Here is a 23,208-nt window from a genome sequence, read left to right on the forward strand (position 1 = left end):
TCTTTTAATTATCTTATTTTACCTGAAAATATATTTGAAATTTTTTCTATAGTGAAATAAGAATTTTGCTCACGAAAATTTTAGTAATAAATATTACATTTGAAAAGTACATTCTTAATGGCTCAGAATATTGAACATTCCTAAGAAATTGTAAAGCAGCATGTCTAAAAATGCAAGTGAAATATGAAAAGCTGGCAATTTTCCTTAACCTGAATCATGTCCTAATGTGTCCTCAGGTTCTCATGGGAAGAATGTACCCCTTTCCTAGTCCTGGATCTCCTTGTAGATATTATAATTAAATGCTTCTTAAAATTCTACCTCCACCTCCCCCCACCCCAGCACCATGTGCTTCAGGACTTACAATTGCAATGTCCCACAGCTTTCAGCTCTTGTACTTCCAACTATAGACTAGATGAAAACATTGGGTTGACTTTTTTAGAATCCAGACATTCATCCTTTATGATTTTGGTTTTTCAAAAGAATAAGGATTAGATCTCTAAATTTTGAGAAAATGAAGATCAGAATTCTCATTTTAGATTTTATTTTACCAAGTAATATGAAAGGAAAAAAATGTATACTTAAATTTCAAAAAATATATGTTCCCCAAAATTGCTTATGAATAACAGAAAAGACTAAAAACCTTACATTTTCATAAAACCACAAAATATTTTTATTAAAGCTCTGTTAGAGTTGTTTGCAAGACCAGTTATCAATGAGACTCCGTATGAGACTTTCATTTAAATTGAATCTCTCAATAACCAAAAAGTCTTACTTTTTCTATTTTTGGGTATAATCTGAGCTGTTATGGTTTGTTGTACAATTTTGATGACTTTTGGCAGTGTAGAGATTTGGTAAATAGGAGAAAAAGAAATGGAGACTAAAAATAGAAAGGATGAAATACTGTAAAAAAAAATTTTGTCTTGTGGTATTTCCAGTAATACTTAACATAAGGAAAAAAAATTTGTTTTGTGAAGTATGTACAAAAGCATTACGACAGCAGTAGGAATGTCCTTAAATAGGTACAGATTTTTATTTTCTGTACTTCCCCATGCAACTCTTTTGAGGATCAGAGTTTCATTTTAAGTCTGCAGGAGCTCAACAGTCAGGTCAACCCTATATAAATACAGGGCAGGACAAAAATTTTGGGTCAAGCGATGGAATTTTTAGTGCCAGTTTTCATGCAAATAGTGCTGTCATTTATCTGAAAAAATGATAGTTCTCATTCAATTTTAGGAGAACCTCTGGGTAATTTTTGTTTGATTTGATTTTGCTTGTCTTTTTCTATTAGCATACATATGAATTGCAGTGAGCTCAAATTCTGATCTGTTATACCTGGGACTATAATTCACAGACTTACAACAAACTAAGTGAAGGAAATATCAATTCCATAAGATTAATTGTTTTAGAAACACTCTCTTTACCCATTGAGTTTTAAGTGGTTGATCCATAATGTGCACTGAATAAATGTTTACTAGATTAAATGTTTATATTATGTGACCCAATCTTAATATGAATTGAAACCTTAGTTATCACTATTTGTGATATAGTATTCACTATGTGTCAGTTTTTGCAATTAAAAGTATTAGTTAGTATGTTATGTAAGATAATATATCTGTGTAATTTTTTTTTTTAATTTAGTTACATGTTCTGTAGCTATTGTCAGGTAAACTTTTGAGCTTTTGTTATAAACAAGTTATTTTCTAGAATTCTAGACATATAAAATAAAACATTAAGGAATTTAATGAGATAAAAATAATAACTTTTAAAAAAATGTTCTTTCAAAATATATTTAAATCCTGGTTTTAAAAACAAGATCCACTTAGAATACACAGATAGTAAACTATGGTTTATCCTAGAGGAAATATCTTCTAGTGGGAAAATAGGAATGGGAATATGTTCCTTTGGAAAGAGACATACTCCACGCAATAGGCTTGATGTTTCTCTTGAAACAATGCTGTATGGTTTTGTTCACTGGTTTATATGATTATTTAAAAACTTGTGTAATGACTATGTTATTCATAGATGAGGTTTCTAGAGTCACTTTTAGAAGCTGTCAAACAACATTTATTGAGGTTTCTTTGATAAACAACTTTTTAGCACCTTTAATATATGTTGCATGTGTGTTAAGTCGCTTCAATCGTGTCCGACTCTTTGCAACGCTAAGGACTGCAGCCCACCAGGCTCCTCTGCCCATGGGGTTCCCCAGGCAAGAATACTGGAGTGGGTTGCCATGCCCTCCTCCAAGGGATATTCCTGACCCAGGAATCAAACCTGCGTCTCCTGTATCTCCTGCATTGGCAGGCAGGTTCTTTTCCACTAGTGCCACCTGGGAAGCCTATACAGGACTCTTGTAGAATAAAAAAGAATGATAAATAACACTATACAGTGTAATGGGAAAGACAGCAAATAAATTATCAATTAAAATGCCATGGGCTAAGTAATGATCAAAGAATAATATGGAAGAAAGGAAAAAAGTTCCCAATACAGTCGAGGAGAAAAATGAAAGGGTTCCAGAAGGTATGTCATTTAGAAGATTTTTAAAGGAAAATGAGATAACCTCTGCAAGGACATATAGGTATGAAAGAGTAGAGTATGGAATTTCATCTGAATTTTAAAGAAAGAAATAACTAACTGTAACATATCTCTAGTTTGGAGTGAACTTAAGAATAAAAATGTAAAGGTAAAAATGTCTAAAAGTGTTAAGTCTGACCACCTTGCCACGGCTTTCTGTAAGCTAGCCCCATTCACCTCCCTAGCCTAAATTATTCTACTTTTCTCCTAATCTCAGCAGTCTATGCCCCAAATGAAATCACTTCCTCATGTATCATGTTATTTTACCTCTTTTTGCCTGTGTTTGTGCCATTCTACCTCTCTGAAATGCTTTTGCCCTCTTCATTCCACTTTTCCCTCTTGCCTTGCACCAACTCATAAGCTCTATCTCAACTATCACCTCTACATAGGATTGGCTATTCCATCATATGTGACCACACTGCATAGACACGTACTCTTGGCATAGTATCCCAGCATCCTACACAAGAGACGTGGGTTTGATCCCTGGGTCAGAAAGATCCCCTGGAGTAGGAAATGGCAACCTGCTCCAGTATTCTTGCCTGAAAATTTATAAGGATAGAAGAGCCTGGTGGGCTATGGTCCATGGGGTCGCAAAAGAGTTGGACACAACTGAGCAACTAAGCATGCATTCTTATAACACCTGATTGCACTTGCCTTCTCTTGTGTGACTCTGAGTCACTTGACGATAGGGAGCTTATTGTAATCATCCTTAGCACCTGGTGTAATACTTGACATATAATCATTGTTCTAGTTATATTAAAAGAGTAAACAAGCAAACAAATAAGCAAATTATCTGTGGAAGTAAGCTATTGTGCTCAAAAATATGTGTGAATTTTGGACTCCTTAGATGGAAGCACCAAAGATCCATGGCTTGAGAATAATCTCAATGCAACATTGAGAAGAATACTATTGTACCTAAGAATAGTAAAATAATGCTATTGTACTATGTAGAGAGAACATATGTACAGAAAGGTTATGGAACCTAAAAGTAAGGTTTGTCATTGTTTATCCTGTCAGACTTTCACACTGGATTCAGGAAATATGAGGGCTCTGATCATTTGAGAGATATCATATGTAATGAAACTTATATAATTTACCAGTCCTTCCTATGTCTGAGTGAAATATAGTCATCCCTTGGTATTCACAGGGGTTTGGTGCCAAGACTGCTTTGGACACCAAAATTCCAGGATGTTCGAGTCCTCTACGTAAAATGGTATCATACAGTTGGCTTTCTGTATCAGCTGTATTTGATTGAGTCCGTGGATGTGGAACCCATGGACACAGATTATAGTTATACTCACTACTTCTTTTGCCCTGATTCTGATAGTGAAAATTTGGTTTTTTTGAGGAATCCTGAAGTTAGAAAAAGAGTATCTTAAAAAGCTCAGCAGTATTCTGTTCAGGTCTAAATTAAAGAATTAATTAGTATTCTGCTTTATACATTAGCTTCATGAATTTTTTTGCTATGAGCACATCTTCAAGTGAATGGCCTCCCTTGTATATGCTGATGAATGAAGTGTGTGCTGACATGCAAGGCATAGGCTTATACTAATACAGGATACTTTTGTTATACTGTTTACCTGACAGTTAGAATAAAGTTTTAGGAGGGAATTTTTTTTATTCTCTCTTATTTTTAGAATATTATCTTTCTCTGCTTCTCTTTTAGGCAAATCTACTCAAGTATGGCAGAGAAATATTTTACCTATATACACATTTGCTTGTATTATATATGAATGTTATTGATGTTATATGCTTTATATATAGTATATATGTATATATTCCATTCTTTACTGCAATAACCAGGAATGCAGATTCACTTTATTTGGCAATCTAATGACCCAAAGCAACATTCAAAATAAAGTTAAATCTAGGTAAATGCCCTCCTTTCCCCTTAGTTCAGTTGAAAAGATATCATTGAAACTCTTATGTAATGATATCATTCCAGTTACTATATAAAATCTTTCAAGCCATCCAGACTGTGGGATGTATTATTCTTTTAATGTTATGGGTTGGGAAAAATTAAGCATAAGGCATTACAGCTGAGTTTTACTACACATTAATTATTTTAATTGACAATTTCTTTAATGAATATCTGATAAATCAGTCTTGCAATTCCACATGCTTTATGGCATGCTTAACTCAATACAGACACTTTAGAATCATTATGCTGTGAGAGCTTAATACAAATTTGAGATCATTATAATTAAAGTCAGACTCAAACCTCATGCTCAGTTCTAAGTCTTTTCATCTTTTTAGAATTTTCTTTGGAAGATACCTTGAGTTTAATATTATAACAGGAATAGGCAGAATATGTAATCAAGCCAAGCATCTTCAATATGTTGAGAAAAAATGTTTCGTCTCCAGGGTGCAACATTAAAAACTGACCTTAACTGCCGTTCTATATAAATAATCCTCATCCCTTAGAATTTTTTGAAGACATCAGTTCCCTCCTTGTCGCTGCCATGAAGACAAAGAATGCCTTAATGATTCTATTGAGGTTATCATTAAAATAAAAGAAGATTTGGAGACATCAGCTATAAATCACTGTAAAAATGGCCTGTGGGTAACCCTTGACACAACTCATTTGAAATAAACCTGGGATGGAGTCATAGCCTTTGGTCAAGCCAGTAGGTGAGCTAAAGGTCTTTTCCAACCTGTGCTTCATTTCTTGCAATATTAGTTCCTCTCTAAATGAATGGACAACATTTAGATATATACATAAATTGACATGTTTTTTGTTGAAACAAGTCCACTTAAATAACAGTATTGAGGATGTTTATGCATTTATTTGAAATATTTACACTTTTGTAAAAATATAATTTAGTTATATGAATATGTTTGGAATTTACTTATGGCTATTTTGTTAAAATATTTCATGATTTGATATTATAAACTTTTTGCAAGAACCCAAATTAATATTACCTAAATTGAGCTCATAATGGCCCCGATCATAATGTGGTATAAGAATTTCTTCAGAATTATAAAGAAATTGCAAGATTTCAGTTATTAGTCTGATTCTTCAAAGAAGTTGTTAACAACTTTTTCCCTGTTGGCATTTAGCTGATAAAGATGCAATTCTGAAAAGTTGCCTAGACTTACAGGCCAGTAACTTGGATTTGAGTCCCAAGCTTAATAAAGTTATGGCTGTTGGCAAATCTTTGAATAACTCTAACTTCAATTTCTTTGTCTGTGAAGTAAGATTGATAATGTCTCACACTCTTGCTGGGAGACTTAAAATAAGACAAAATATATGAGGATGTTTTTGTAACATAAAGTTTGGATGTCAGGGTATAAATTGAATAATATTAGAAAAGCAGGATTAAAAATGAGCAGATATAAAAGTTTTCAACTTATTTTTAAAATTTATTAGTATTTGGATTACTAAACTTAACTAAACTTGTATATGTTTTGTAATATTTAAATGATTCTCCCTAAATATATATAATAATAGTGTAAAGAATTATAAGCATTTATTTCTTTTTTGAAAACTCTCTCCCTTGGTGACAAAATTGCATTATAAAGTCAGCATTTCTTTTGGAGTGAGGAGAAGTTCTCAGGTAAAAATTGCATACTTTTTGTATTCCATTGGCATATACTATGTCTTTTGTTTTATTCACTCTCTAATAGATTAATTATGAGAAAAGTAAAAAATACTTTGTCAATAACAATTGGAAAGTAATTGCTTTGGATGAATATCTCAAAGAAGGGAAAATAATTATTTCTAGTAAAAAAATCATCTAATCCAAAAGAGCAAATTTTATAGTACTTAATGTTCTAAAGGCTCATACCCTTAACACCTTTTTGTATTTTCAGACTCTTCAGAAAAAGGTGTCAGGATCAACAGAATAAGGAAATTATAACCTTTTGAAAAGTTCTGAAAATTTCATTTAAATTAAACATCTGACATCCAAAATCCACATCCCAGTCCTAGACCAGTGAATCAATCACATTGTGACAAAGTTTAAATAAAATACAGACTTTTTTCAGAACTTTCATGACACTCTTTTAGATTAATCACAATCATATTTCTTTAAATACAGTTGCCCTTTAAATAACATGGGTTTGAACTGCATGGGTCCACTCACATGAAGGGTTTTTTATTTTAGCAAATATATTGGGAAAGTTTTTTGGAGATTTGTGACAATCTGAAAAAATTTGCAGACAAAATGCATAGCCTAGAAATATAGAAAAAATAAGAAAAAGTTATGTATGTCATGAATGCCTAAAAATATGTATATAACATGCAAATATGTATTAATCATTTTTGTATGTTACTTGTAAGGCTTCCAGTCAACCTTAGGCTATTAGCAGTTAAGTTTTGGAAGAGTCAAAGGTCAGACTTAGATTTTCGATTATGCAAGGGGGTCACCGCCCCAGACTTCTAAGTTGTTCAAGAGTTAACTGACTGTATTAAAATTTCCTAGCAACTTACAAGGGTTTCTGTGTAGCTCAAATGGTAAAGAATATGCCTGCAATGCAGGAGACCTGGGTTTGATCCTTGGGTCAGGAAGATCCTCTGGAGAAGAGAACGGCAATCCATTTCCTCTGGAGAAGGGGAAGGCAACTTACATAGCCTTGAACTGTTGTGTCATTCATTGTCTATATATTGCTTCACCAAATGGAATATCAATTCCTTGTCCCCCATGACTAGCACCATAAGGGATAATGTCTAAAAAAGATGCTTGTGGGACAAATTAAAGACTAAACATATCACATGACAAAAAAAATGAGACCAGGGCAAATGGGACAACTCTTCTAAAGCTATATTCAGAAAGGAAGATTACCAATATTACTCTCATGGGTGAAAATTAGTCTGGGTTAAAACAAATGGAAGTGAGAGAAATGAGTTTTGCATTTATGTTTTATTTTTACTTATCTTTGGACTTTGTACCCGTTATATTCAATGACTGCCCCTTTGTTATCTGTCTGCACTGAATGAAGTTGTAGTTTGGATGTAATGATCTAGTAAAGTTTCAAGTCCAGTTAACAGGAAACCTGTCACTAAGGAGTTCCTAACAATGATTCTATTAGCTGACATCTCTGAGTAGAAACCAGTGGCTCTCGGAGATGTCAGGGCTTCAACCCTAAGGGGGAAAGCAAGAAGAAAAGGCAGGAATGTTCTGAAGAGTGGGAAGAACTCTGCAGTGGAAAAAAAAAAAAGAATTCATTTGAAAAGATTGAAATGTTAAGGGATACCTCATGGTGGTACACATGCTCCTATTTTCTTATTCACTAGTAAAAATGATGTTCGCAATGCATGTAGATGTAAAGAATTATTAAAATACTTTATGAAAAAAAAACACTAGAAAGAAGCAGAATTTAATGAATCACTGAGTAATCCTAACTGTCCATTTTAATTAATATTTATTGGTTGATATTTAGTATTTCTCTATTCAGACTATATGTGGGTAATAAAAGACAATATACTCATGCCTATCCACAAGAAAATTGTTCTGTAAAGAGTGTGAGTACTCAGCTAATCCATAAAGATCCCTTTAAAGTCTAAAGTTTTCTTAAACTACTTAAAATCTGATTATTTTGCCATCAACACTGCAGGAAAACAACTAACACAATAAAATGAAACACAGTGGTATGCTTGTTATAGTCACTAATAACAAGGTGTTACCTTAGTCTTCCCTAGTCTTTGCTTTGTCTCCTTCATCTTCAAATCTATCACACACACACACATATTCATACACACAGAAACTCACACCTGTCATGTCCATCTCCAAGATTCTGAGCCTTAGACAATTTGACCCTCTTTCAAGTCTCGCCAGAATACACTAATATGCTGATTAACTGTATTAAACATGAAGTGGTCAGTCATAGTGGGGTCTCCAGACTGCTGTGGATTTGAACCCATTAGAACCTATACGTGCATGTGGGGGAACTAGAAATGAAATCTTTGATCTAATTAGCTAGAGTTCTTATTAAATGTCTTTGTATGATTATGCCTTCTATTTCTTCTCCTTTTTTCTCCTGGGTTGGCCGTTTAAAGATGATCTATCTGCTTATAACCAGACAAAACTTCTCCCAGGATCTAGAAAAATTTCAATCCCTAGATATTTTTCAGTCCCTAGATAGAATGCCTGGATATTTTAAAAGGAATTTTTTTAGCCCTCTGAGGATCTTCTAAGTATTTCATTTTATTTTGTTCAAGATCGACGCATTCTTTTCACATTTTTATTAGTGTTTCCCCCTCTGAGTAATAGGCCTCCATGTGATTATTTACCGCTCCTCCAGTGGCTCAGTGGTGAAGATTTAACCTGCAGTGCAGGAGAGACAGGAGACGTGGGTTCTATCCCAGTGTCAGGAAAATCCCCTGGAGAAGGAAATGGCAACTCACTCCAGTATTCTTGCCTAGAGAATCCCATGGACAGAGGAGCCAGGTGGGCTAGAGTCCATAGGGTTTCAAAGAGTCAGACACAACTAAACACACACACACACACACACACACACACATACATATGTGACCTCAGTGGGGCAAAGAGTGTATACTTATTTGTATTGGTGTTGTTTATATTGTTCTGCTCTTTTTATATTAATTCCTTCTGTAGGTTCAGGTGGAGAGGTTGGTTTTGTAATTCAGGTATAGGTTTGAAATACCATTCCCAACATAGAGGTGGTAATAGAATTTGATCAGCTATGGCTTCCATTCCCTTAATTTTAATGTGTGAATCTGAATTGCTCTGAGAGCTTCTGCTATTTTGTGTGTGAATCCATGCCATCATTTGATAACTTTGCAGTTCTTCATTTTTTTCACATATCTCCAAGTGGAACTAACAGAAATGTAACAGTAACAAATGCTCTCTAGTTATTAGTTTAAGGGCTGGTTAGGTGGTGTCAGGAAAACATTTAATTCTTCCTTTTCATGGAATGGTCAACTCTTTAATTTCTCTAAGAGCATTTTTAAAAGCTTTTGGAGATTTATATTTAGAGGTTAATAAGAGAGGAGCTGGTATGCTTATTAACATCAACTCATTGCTCTGTGCTTTCTTTTAGCCTCTTGGTAGAAGAACTGTTAATCATTTAAAAAAAAATTACCAATCAACCTGATGTAATAAACACCAAGGGATGAACTAACAATTATTATTAGGAACTTGAAGCTGTGTAGGGACACGAGGTTAACCAAGGTTAAATCTGAAACACCATACATTTTATACTCTTTCGTTTTGTAACTGTTCTCATCAAATATTGTTGTTGACACATGTATTCCTCCTGTTGCTCTTCTTTTCAAATAGTTCAAAAAATTTACTCTGCAGTGTTTCTATGAGTGGGCTTTCATTTGATATTGTGAGCTAAAGATTTTCCCATATGACATTCTTCTAAGTAATGTACAGAAACCATTTCTACAGTTTATTTTTAGAACGTTTTGAAACTAAAAAGTAGCAGTCAGAAAGTTAATCTAAAATAAAATTTAGGTAATCTAAAATTAAAATAATGATCATTGGATCATCAAAAAAGCAAGAGAGTTCCAGAAAAACATCTACTTCTGCTTTATTGACTATAACAAAGCCTTTGACTGGTTGGATCATAGTAATCTGCGGAAAATTCTTCAAGAGATGGGAATACCAGACCACCTGACCTGCCTCTTGAGAAATCTATATGCAGGTCAGGAAGCAATAGTTAGAACTGGACATGGAACAACAGACTGGTTCCAAATCGGGAAAGGAGTACATCAAGGCTGCATATTGTCACCCTGCTTATTTAACTTACATGCAGAGTACGTCATGAGAAATACTGGGCTGGATGAAGCACAGGCTGGAATCAAAGTTGCCAGGAGAAATATCAGTAACCTCAGATATGCAGATAACACCACCTTCATGGCAGAGGCAAAGAAGAACTAAAGAGCCTCTTGATGAAAGTGAAAGAGGAGAGTGAAAGAGTTGGCTTAAAACTAAACATTCAGAAAACTAAGATCATGGCACCTGATCCTATCACTTCATGGCAAATAGATGGGAAACAATGGAAACAGTGACAGACTTTATTCTAGGGGCTCCAAAATCACTGCAGATTGTGACTGCAGCCTTGAAATAAAAGACACTTGCTCCTTGGAAGAAATTTATGACCAACCTAGACAGCATATAAAAAGCAGAGACATTAATTTGCCAACAAAGGTCCATCTAGTCAAAGCTATGGATTTTCCAGTAGTCATGTATGGATGTGAGAGTTGGACTCTAAAGAAAGCTTAGCACAGAAGAATTGATGGTTTTGAACTGTGGTGTTGGAGGAGACTCTTGAGAGTCCCTTGGACTGCAAGTAGATCCAACCAGTGTATCCTAAAGGAAATCAATCCTGAATATTCATTGGAAGGACTGATGCTGAAGCTGAAACTCCGATACTTTGGCCACCTGATGCAAAGAGCTGACTCATTGGAAAAGATCCTGATGCTGGAAAATATTGAAGGCAGGAGGAGAAGGGGACTACAGTAGATGAGATGATTGGATAGCATCACTGACTCAGTGGACATGAGTTTGAGTAAACTCTGGGAGTTGGTGATGGACAGGGAGGCCTGGTGTGCTGGAGTCCATGGGGTCACAAAGAGTTGGACACAACTTAGCAACTGAACTGACTGAACTGAAAATTAAAATCTCAAAAGCTAAGTTATAAATGTTAAGGAAAAGGGACGGTAAATATTAAAAAAGAAGGAAAGAAAAAGGAGAAAAGAATGACGTCTAGTTCTCAAAATACATAAATGAAACTGAGGAAATTTCATGAGGTGTAATTGCATATTATTGTTGAAGAATCAGAAACAAGTATTTTTCCAAGAGTCAAAATGAGGTCTAGGTAAAAAATGCTTTGGAATTATATTAGAACTTAACATATATTAGCTACAATTTTCTCTTAGAGAGGATGGATTTGATGTCACGACCTCACAAACTACCCCCAAATTTAGTGACTTTAGACAATAAACACTTACCTCAGATGATTTCTATGGGTCATGAATTTGAGAGTAGCTCACGTGGTTCGATCTAGCTAAGAGTCTCATGTGATTGTAGCCAAGGGGCCAACTGAGGTTAGAAAGCTCGTTTGAAAGCTTGTCTAGTACTACTATATCCCCTGGGGTTACAGTCACTTGAAAACTTGACTTCTCCTGGTTATGTCCACTTCCAAAGTGGCTCACTCACATGCCTAACATATAAGTACTGGTTATTGGTGGGAGGCCTCAGTTCCTTGCCAGGTGGGTCTCTCCATTGGTTAAGTGTCCTCAAGACATGACACTGGCTTCCACCTAAGGGTGATTTTGTCCCTGAAGACTCGTTTGACAGTTTATGGAGATATTTTTGGTCACACTGCAACTTTGGTTGGGGCACTAGAAACATCTACTGGTAGAGGCCAAGCATTCTGCAATATATGGTCATTCACAACAAAGAATTACTCGGTCAAAAATCAATAGTGCTGAAGTTGAGAAACCCTGTCCCAAAGCAAGCAATCAAGAAAGAGGAAGGTTGAAGCTGTGATGTCTTTTATGACCTAGACTCAGGAGTCAAACTGTCATTTCTGCAATATCCTGTTGGTTATGTAGATCAGTCCTCTTCATTGTGGGAGGGGAATAAATAGGAGCATAAATACCAGCAGGCAAGAATTATTGGGGGCCATCTTGGATGCTTTCTCCTCAGAAGGAAAGCTATGACAAACCTAGACAGTGTATTAAAAAGCAGAGACACCACTTTGCAGATAAAGATCCATATAGTCAAAGCTATAGTTTTTCCAGTAGTCTTGTACGGATATGACAGTTGGACCATAAAGAAGGCTGAGTACCAAAGAATTGATGCCTCTGAACTGTGGTGCTGGAGAAGACTCTTGAGTCCCTTGGACTGCTAGGGGATCAAACCAGTCAATCCTAAAGGAAATCTTTGTGACCCCATGGACTGTAGCCTACAAGACTCCTCTGTCCATGGAATTTTCCAGGCAAGAGTACTGGAGTGGGTTGCCATTTCCTTCTCCATAAAGGAAATCAAGCTTGAATATTTATTGGAAGGACTGATGCTGAAGCTGAAGCACCAATACTTTGGCCACCTGATGCAAAGAGCAGACTCTTTGAAAAAAACATTGATGCTGGGAAAGACAGAAACCAAGAGGAGAAGGGAACGGCAGAGGATGAAATGGTTAGATATCATCCCCAACTCAATGGAGATGAATTTGAGCAAACTCCGGGAGATATAGTAGAGGACAGAGGAGCCTGGCGTGCTACCGTCCATGGGGTCACAAAGAGTTGGACACAACTTAGTGACTGCACAACAACAAGAACATCTTGGAGACTAGCTATCACAGAAAAACTGTGTGTAAAAAGAATGACATCTTTTTGGTTTAGAAATTTCAAAGAAGGTTTTTAATTAGAAAAAGTATGTGAAATATTACTAATATTCCAGAAGCCACAATCTTTCCTCTCTGTTTTCAAATGTATGTGTAGGTCTATTTGGGGGTATAATTTACACTTTTGAGGCTTTAAATCAATAAAGTCAGAAAACAAGGAAAATAAATCTATTAAAGTATTTTCAGGGAAAGGACAGAGGACATTTTAAACAACAAATTAGATGATGAATACGATTTGAATACCTTTAAATTAATTAAGGGCCAACAATGTAAATGTAAACTCAATGTGTAATTACCACATTGAAGCAAATGTCCCCCAACTACACTGCTAGCATCCACTTTTAAAAGAAGCAGGTGCACATTAAGCAAAAGTGTAAAATGGCAAAATGAGGAAGCCAAATGAGAAGCTAGAACATATTACCCTCAGCTAAATAACTTAAGACTTGAATTTAAATGGCAATAAAGTCTAATGATAGCATTAACACAGCAAAAGCATACCTATCAGAGAATTCGTGGAGTGCTCTCTCTCCGGCTAACAAGGCATCTTGCAGTCTGGAAGTGCAGTAGCAAGGCTGTGTTCATGAAAAGGGCTTAAGAAGTAAGATGCTCTCTAATATGATAGCCTTGATTTTTAGGTACCAGGAAGTTACTAGTTAAATTTGGCATTGGAGTGGCCACCTGATTAGGATTCCTAATTCTTCACATGCTAAGAAAATAATTTTAAGATTGTTAAAATTGGTTTTATATTATATTACTTTAGTTGACTCTCTTCTTGCACATACATGTAAACCTTTTCTCATCTAAATTCTCCATGAAGGAAAAAGGAGGGAAACACCAGTCTTTTTGGAGATATCATATTTGTTTTGTTTTTGTCTCTAATGTTTACTGCTTTTTTCTACTAAACTGTAGGGAAAAAATGCCTTACATGGGTGCAAAAGGTGAAAGAGGGCTCTTACAGTGAATAATAAAAATAGAAGAAGAAAGAGATGAAGTAAACACAAGCTAAGGAAGAGAGGTGCGGCCACAGTGCACATTATGCATTTCAGTCTGTCATGTAGCTTCCATGCTTATTTTAATGTGATTATTTCATCAGAGAGGATAATAGCAGCATCATGATTAATTTTGCAATATGTTTCATGAATGCTTCTGTTCCTTCCCGTATGTTAGTACCGCTACTTCCTTCACGTGAGTGTTGATGATAGGTATGGGAACGATTTTCAAATTGTGCACAGCAAGTAGCCTGATAGTATGATAGTATATATATACGTGTGTGTGTGTGTGTGTGTGTGTGTGTGTGTGTGTATACAAAATCTTTGCATGGCTGTTAGAGAATCAAAATATATTTATAAATGAAAGTGCTAGTCACTTAGTCATGCCTGATTTTTTGTGACTCCATGAACTGTAGCCCACCAGGCTCCTCTGTCCATGGAATTCTCCAGGCAAAAATACTGGAGAGGGTAGCCATTCCCTTCTCCAGGGGATCTTCCTGACCCAAGGATCGAACCATGTCTCCTACATTGCAGGCAGATTCTTTAGGGTCTGAGAAACCAGGGAAGCCTCATTTATACAACATATTAAATCCATTGACAAACTGTCCTTAAAGAATTCATTTTAAATAAGACATAGTTCCACATACCTCTATACCTAGGGCTTGAATAAAAAGTAAACACACCTCTTTACATCTTTATTACTGGACACACAAAGCAAAAGCCTCAAAGCCGCATGCCTAGATGTCAAGTGATGTGCATTTTTTAATGCCCAATATAAAATACCCATTGTTAAATGTTGAAGTTCCATTTAATAAATAGTGAATGAATGGTTGGATGATTAGGTAAGTGTATATGGTCTTGTTCTTTGTCGTCAGAGTTCTATAAATTTGTTAACTACCAAAGAAATGTTTGATTTTCAATAACTGCTTTAGGTAAATATTTAAGGAAGTGATTTGGAGACAAGTGTGATATGACATGAATTACATCATCAACTAGATAATGAGAAGAGAAAGTAAATAAAGATGAAATTTTTATTCTGGAGAATATAATCATGTGCACATCCTTAATGGAGCATCTTGTGGTCCAGGTTCCCACATGTTGGTAGAGATCTGTGTTGTGAAGGACAAGAGTGCAAATAGGAAGAAAGGAGTAGACTTCTTTAGGATACTGGTATCCCTGTTCTCTAGTTCTCTATTAAAATTCCTTAGTAAAAACATGAAGAAAGGCTCAGGAGTGTGGAGAGAGAAATAACCCTCCAGGATTCTGGAGAATGATTTTTCTTTAATAAATTGTTTGATTTCTGTAACGATTTGGTCTTTGCACGTTACAGAATTATGAGTATTATGCAGTCGTAATATAGTAACGTCTTTTTTCTAGAATAGACTTTTTAAAAGCATTTTACAATTTTATTTGTTCATTTATTTTTGCCTGTGCTGAGTCTTCATTGCTGTGTGGGCTTTTCTGTAGTTGCAGCGAGCAGAGGCTACTCTCTACTTGCGGTGCACAGGCTTCTCCTTGTGGTGGCTTCTCTTGTTGCAAAGCATGGGCTCTAGGGCATGTGGGCTTCCGTAGTTGCAGCATGCCGGCTCAGTAGTTGTACCTTGTGGGCTCCAGAGCACAGGCACAATATCTCTGGTGCACAGGCTTAGTTGCTTCATGGCATACGGAATCTTCCTGGATCAGGGATTGAACCCTTGTCTCCTGTATTGGCAGGTGGATTTTTTACCTCTGAGCCACAAGAGAAGACCCTAGAATAAACTTAAGATTTGAAAACCGAACGAATATATATTACCTTTATATAGTTATTTTACAGTGTGTGTTAAGTTTCTGAGGAAATGGTCACTGCATTAATGATCATAATTGATATTTCTTCAGTGCATCTAAGGCAATATATTTGTGTTAAGTTCTTTTCTTTATCTAATTTATAATTTATAGGTATAGGAGCTTTTCATTGGCTGGGATACAAATTCATTAGAATCTCTGCAATATCTCTAGTACTGTAACCACAAGCTGATGTTAAGTGAAATGTTTGCTTTCAGACAACTCATAAGAGCTGTAAGTGGGCCATTCCTGAACTATATGTTTTTTGGATTGTCCTTGTTTTGCATTCTATCCTAGACAACTAAGATTTAATAATAATTCAGGGAATTTATAGTCATGAATATGTTCCTAAAACTTGTAGTTGGATGTACAAAACAGTATTTTCTTGCATGTTATTTTATGAATTGTTATATTTTCTGCCGTATTATACATGAGGACTTGGTATTTTTCACAAAGAATAGACTAATGTAACAAGTCTTTAGTATTACTGAGGGAAAGTTTTGGTGCTGTATGGTGTAGTGAACAGAGAAGCATTTAAAAAATCACCAAAACAAGTTAACAACTTGTGCTTCAACTTTTAAACTATATATATAAAGCCCCAAATGTGTGTGTTAGTTCATTTTATTGCATGTATACTGAACTTTATGTGGTTTATTATGTGATAGAATTATATGGTTTAGGGCTGAATTCCAGAAATTATATTTCATCAACATCTCTTTAAGTTTAAATTCATCATGTAAATGAAAAGGGTATTGTATGCTGAGTCCAAAAACCTGGGTTTCATTAGACCTTTCTGAGCCTTCGTTTCCTTTCTGAAGTTATTAATCACTTTACAGTATTAAAGATTAAATGATTTGAAATATTTATAGTGAATTGCATAACTATGTAGAATATTACCTTTAGTTAGTTAAAACGTGCTTACCTTAGCTACACATTTAAAAGCTTAAATGCTTGCCTTATAATTTCATGTACAAGTTTAGAGCTATTCAACAGCAACATAGCTAATAGTTCTTCTTAACTATTACTTTGTGTATAAATGATAAAATACGAAATATGCTATTTCCAAAACTTTCGACTGGCAACCACATTCAACAGTTGGACAAGTATTAATAATTAAAAAGAACTTGCTTTCCTCACTGCCTGATGGTTTACTTTCATATAAATGCCATCTTTTCCAGTGCTTTCCTAACCTTCAAAATAACTAACATTATTTTATATGTAAACTAATTGTTTATAATTTTAAACATGTTTTATTTGTTAAGAATAGTGATTAACATGCTATATTTTCATGTTTCTCCTAAATGATAAGATATCGCAAATGAAAAACAACATAGAAAAGGCTTACTTTTGGCATTTATGGTGCATATTTGTAATTAAGTGAATGCACGTTGTAAATAGTCCACCTCCATTTTATAGTTGTGGTTTTTAAATTTTCATCTAGCCAAATAAAAAATAATTAATAGAAAATGGAAAACTACTGTAATTTTTGTATTCTTCATGAATAATGGGCATTTGGTGTAATAGCTCAGTAGTAAATTATTAAAAGAATCAAATTGTGAAATAATATCATACAATGAGTCAAAAATTATTTATATAGTTACCAGTATAAGGATCAGGCTTGTGAATTCTTATATACCAGTAGCCTGGTCATACAATGAAAGAGGAGAGGCAATTTTGAATGATGTATCTATCAACTTTGGAGCCGTCAACCTCTATTATGTCCTTGGGGCTTTGCACTTTTTGGCTTTCAGACATCTGAGCTGCCTTGAATGCAGGAGAATATTAAGATTTCCAGCAGGTCTCTTGTTATCGTCAGTGCTTTTGGTAGTTTTTTTAGTATGTGCTTTTAATAGTTCTTAGTGCTTAAAGCTAAGCGTATGACATTTCACCCCATCAGCACCCACATCTGCATCATCTTCATGAACACCACTTCTCCCCAGGACACACACTCAGACTTGATTTCTCCTGTGCTCGTAGATCTCTGTTGCCCCTCTGAGAATATGTTCCTTTCTTTCTGCACAATCAAGTGAAACAGCCACCTTTAATTTCTCTAAGTATCCCCTCAAGGGCTTCCCTTGTGGCTCAGCTGGTAAAGAATCCTCCTGCAATGCAGGAGACCTGGGTTTGATCCCTGGGTTGGGAAGATCCCCTGGTGAAGGGAAAGGCTGCCCACTGCACTATTCTGGCCTGGAGAATTCTGTGGACTGTATAGTTCACGGAGTCGCAAAGAGCTGGACACAGCTGAGCGACTTTCACTTTCATCCCCTCGAAACTTTTGCAAGAGCTGTGATGCTGTCAAAAGCGGTTTCAGGCTACCATGACAAAAGCCAGTATTTTCATGCAGACCCTAGCAGGCAGGTACAACTTTTGTAAGGAGAAAAGTGCCTTCAGTATTTACAGTTGCATAATCAAAGCCACATCTCTTTGTCTCCTGCCTTGACAGGTGGGTTCTTTACAGTTGGCGCCACCTGGAAAGCCCCAGTAAATAGCTGATAAAACTCTGGTATGACAGGATTTTTAGGCTGAATAACAGAGAGAAAATCTGAATTCTAATCCATAATGACCCATGGAATCTCAGCATCATTTAGTTTGTTTTGCATATACATGTTTCCATTTCGTATTATTAGCTTACAGTATGTTCTGATAACATTTTAAAGAGATACCATTATGTATTTTTAATGTTACCATTTTGAGGAAGGTTTTTGAAGACATTTGAAGCCTCATAAATAAAATTTTTGAATAATCTCCCTTTAACTATGTAAGGTAGTGTCTCTCAAATGGTTGTGTGCATCAGAATCACCTGGGAATGCTTGTTAAAACATAGGTTGCTGGCACCTATCTCCAGAGTTTCTAGAATAGAGAATCTGCCTTTCTAGCAAGTTCCCAGGTGGTGCTGATGGTACTAGTTCAAAGATCACATTTTGAGAAGTTCTCATCCACACTAGAGTATAGGGAAAAAAGGCACAGTATTCTGGGGATCTGCCATCATGTATAAGGATTATGACTGACTCACTAAATGTTGAAAGATCTGGGAATGATTTTTGCCCTGTAGTTTTTAAAATATTTCATTCAAAATTATATATTGAGCCAGTCATGGAATTATTATACTTCCTTCCAAGATTCTATGAATTCATATAAATATGGTATCATGGTCAATAATTTTTTATGCATCTAACATGATCCTAGATTGCCACTTGAATTATCTCATGGATTTTCAAATAACTGTTATTTTCTCTGAAAGAGAAAGCAGAATTGAAAAAAAAGTTCAAGTATAATTTTCCCTAGCCTGTTCATGAATTTCTTAAGTGAAGCTAACCATGGAATCAAATAACAGTAAATTGCTTTTAAAATATAAACTTGAAATATCATATCATGCCAATTTTGTAAAGTGATTTATTTCAATGTTTTGGGTAAATATATACATATCAAATTTTGTACTCATTAATTAATATGTTTCCATGTCACCAGATCACACCATTTGATTCTAAATTGTTCTACTTTCAACAAGTTATCCTATTACTAGTAGACTTTTTATGTTCTTGACTCATGAAGATGAAACTAAGTGGGAACCAAATTTTTGTTCTACAATAATACATAGCTAAAATTGGAAATTATATAAACAGCAAAATACAAATGACACCATATTGCAATTTTAGAGCACAAAAAAGGGATAACTTTCTTAGTTTGCAATGAAAGAATAGTAATATAATGTTAAGGTAACCTGATTCTTTTATATTGTGATGGACATTTTAGTGATAATTATACCCATAAATTTTATATTTGAACTTACAAAAAAGCTGGTGTAGAAAGGTATAAAATAGAATGTAAACTATGTACACTTGACCTATTCAAGCGGAGAACAACTGGAAGTCACTATACATGCTGAGCTGGCCACGTGCTGATCTTCATACCACCATATATTACACTGTAAGGACAATCTGGATTTTTAAAAATGTAATGCTAAATGTTTAGAACAGTGTTGCATATAAATAAATAATATATGTTAATATAATGCTAATTATGTGTATTTTCATTTTTAGATCAAACCCTAAAGTGTTTCTGTGAAACCTAGGAAAAAAGATTATTTTTTAAGAAAGAAAATTTTCTTCTTTTTTTGTGTTTAATTTGGAGAACAGTTCTAATCAGAGGTACACACCATTTAACTCCTCCATCATGGAAGTTCTAGGTACTCTGTCTAAGCACCAGGATCCAAAGATGCTTGGGACTCAACACCTATTCTTTTGCAGGTTGAAAAAAAATCTACATTATAGTTTATGCAAATTATGCACTGTCTCTCAATAAAAGTGAATAGTACAAATAATATCTTTGTTAAGAATATTTCTTACAGGTGGCATCAGTTACATGCTTTCTGGATAGTTGAGTGCACGTGAACTTTCTCTTATACAAAAGGTTTTTCATAATATGTAGTTGAAAGTGCCATTGTTGACAGCTAACCAAACACTGTGATGTTCAAACCGAATGTTAAGATCACTGATTGGTGGAGGATTAGATGGGAAATGACAGGCATTATACCTATGTTTTTCTAGACATTTTTAATCAGACTTTCCTTATCACAGCTCATGTTCTAATAATCATTGCAGGATGAAGTGGCACAGCCACTGAACCTATCAGCTAAACCCAAGACCTCTGATGGCAAATCACCCACATCACCCACCTCTCCCCATATGCCAGCTCTGAGAATAAACAGTGGGGCAGGCCCCCTCAAAGCCTCTGTCCCAGCATCATTAGCTAGTCCTTCAGCCAGAGTTAGCACAATAGGTAAGTTCTGTTTCTTTTGTTCTTGTTGATTTTCTGTTTATGACAATTGAATGAAAGCATCTTTTAATGGTAGATCATGCATAGCCTCTGCATGGCTTTAGTTCCAGAGGAGAATTTCAATATGATGTACTTCACAGGTCTGTTTTAAACATGAAATTGAAATGTATAATTGAATCCCAAGTGCTAATGCCCCCCTGAAAATCTAATTGAATTGGTTTTGTTTGTTGATATGACTGATGTTCTTAAGTTTATGAAAAAAGAGGGCTAACTGGCTAATCACAGAGAGCCTTGGTTCCAGATTGTTGTTGTTAGGTGACTTGCCTTTTCAGTCACTGAAATTTATTTCCATTTGTGTGATGTGTACGAAGTATACATAATGATGATGGTCATTCTGCCTGGATCATAGTCAGCCATCAGGATGTCAAGTTTTTGTTTTTGTTTTTTTTTTTCAGTTCCATATTTCTTGAGATTTACTTCACTACACCAAAATATTATAAGAAGTTGGTCACTGCATTTCTTCATGATTGTCATTTCAGTAAACGGAAAATGCTTCTATAAGCTTTTTAAAATTCCAGTAATTTTTATTTTAGTAACATATAAATTAGACTGTAAATACTTATTTCAATGCACATTTATTAATGTTTATTATTTGCATGCAGTTATGTAAAGTCTATCACAGACTAGCCCTCAAGGAGCCATGGTCCAGTTAAGGTGGGAAGAATTATCTGTCTTACAGTTTAAATCAACTGTTGCAAGTGCTATTCTAGCACCCAGATAACAATCTTGTAGTCAAAAAGATGAGAGTATTAGATTCTATTTGGGAAGCATCAAGAATAGACTAATTCAAATGGAGCCTTAAAAAAGATGTATCCCTAGGCATTTTACGCTGTAAGATAGAACCCAAAGTAAAATATCATATTTTTGAGAAATACACTGATTTGACCGGAATATAGAATGAGTGTGTAGTGGAAATTGATCAGAGTTAAAACTGAAAGGGGCAGATGGAGTCTGATGGGATGCTATCCTAATAAATTTTTTACTTTTTCTTCAGACAGCGATTTGATCAGAATTTTAAGAAGAGTATTGACAGCAAAGATTAGAATCAGGGAAGTCACTATTTTAGTGTAGGACAAGAGTAAGTTACGCAAGCTAGAAATAAGCAATGGTAAAGCAAAGGAGAGAATAAGCTGAAGAGATAGCATTAAAGACTAATTGATGTAACTTATCCACAGTAAAATGTATCTGCTGAGGTTCAAGTTAGAGACAGAGAAGTTTGGGGTTTTGAATTTACAATATAGAAAGGATAGTGCTCCCCCCACCCCCTGAACTGTGAAAGAGATGACCAGAGTAGACGTAGGTTGGGGTAAGACAAAAATAAGTGTTGAATTTGAAACTTAAGGCATCACTTTAGGGAGAGAAGTTCAGGAGGATGTTGTTAATTAGTAAATCTGGTATGTGAAAGGGGTGCTAGAATTTTAGACATGGAAATTATTCCTTAATGAGGTTCTGGAAGCCATCAGAGCAAATAAGTTCACCAAAGAGTATGTATGGTAAGAAAGAATGTGGAATAAAAAGTCAGAGGTATTATATGCTGTATAGTTATCTCTTGTTGTTGTTTAGTCACTAAGTTGTGTGTAACTCTTTTGTGACCCCAAGGACTGTAGCCATGCGGGCTTGTCTGTCCATAGGATTTTGCAGGCAAGCATATTGAAGTGGGTTGCCATTATCTTCTCAGGGGATCTTCCCTACCCAGGGATCAAACTCACATACCCTGCGTGGCAGGCAGATTCTGTGCCACTGAGCCACCTGGGAAGCCCAGAATTATCTCTTACTGTGTAACAAACCAACTTAAATTTCACCAGCTTACAAACAACCAACATTCATTACCTCGTAGCTTCTAAGGGTCAGGATATGTTAGCAGCTTAGCTGCTAGTTCTACCTTAGGGTCTTTCTTATGGTTCCAGTCAAGATGGAAGCCAGGGACCTGGACTTTTGGGAGGATACAGGATCCTTTTCCAAGATGACTTACTCACATGGCTATTGGCTGGAGACCTCAGTACTTTGCCATGTGGGTGTTTCTATAGAGCTGTTCATAGGATGACAACTAACTTTCCCCAGAGTGAGTGATCCAGGAAGGAGAGCAAAGAGAAAGCCATGGTGCCTTTTGTGATCTGGTCTCCAAAGTCACTCAGTCTATCCTCCTTTGTTCTTTTCATTATAACAGAATCACTAAGTTTAACCCAACTCAGAGAAAGAGGAATTAGGCTCCAACTCTAATCAATATCAAAGTCTATCTTTGGACATATTTCTAAAGTACCACACTTTTTTTTTTTTTGGCTTCCTTCATAGCTCAGTTGAGAAAGAATCTGCCTGTAATGCAGGAGACCTGGGTTCGATCCCTGGGTCAGGAAGATCCATCCCCTGGAGAAGGAAACAGCAACCCACTCCAGTATTCTTGCCAGGAGAATCCCATGGACAGAGGAGCCTGGCAGGCTACAGTCCATGGGGTTGCAAGAGTTGGACATCACTTAGCAACTAAACTACCACCACACTTTATTTTTTAAGAAGGAAACTGATAAAGAACAAATGAGCACCTTAGAATAAAGATGATGAGAAAGCAGTGACCTGCTTATCTAGGACAAATTGAAATTTGAAAAAGGAAGGGGTTATTTGATGATGTCACATTCTATAGAAGAATTAAAGAACATGAAGAAGAAAAGCCTGTGGATTT

At 35.5% G+C, this 23,208-nt stretch overlaps 1 protein-coding gene across 50 annotated transcripts in view; it reads left to right on the forward strand.

The window, feature by feature from the left end:
- Positions 1-23,208, forward strand: part of SOX5 (SRY-box transcription factor 5) — a 1,114,103-nt gene that overhangs the window by 1,046,438 nt on the left and 44,457 nt on the right. For all 50 annotated transcript variants that reach the window (XM_081482956.1, XM_081482931.1, XM_081482958.1 and 47 more), the window contains one exon: positions 20,300-20,477. In XM_081482956.1, the coding sequence (XP_081339082.1) occupies positions 20,300-20,477 (178 nt within the window). The remainder of the gene's footprint in view (positions 1-20,299; positions 20,478-23,208) is intronic.

This window comes from Giraffa tippelskirchi, chromosome 4 (genome assembly GCF_054371585.1).
Source record: "Giraffa tippelskirchi isolate mGirTip1 chromosome 4, T2T-mGirTip1v1.2.pri, whole genome shotgun sequence".
Taxonomy (NCBI): domain Eukaryota; kingdom Metazoa; phylum Chordata; class Mammalia; order Artiodactyla; family Giraffidae; genus Giraffa; species Giraffa tippelskirchi.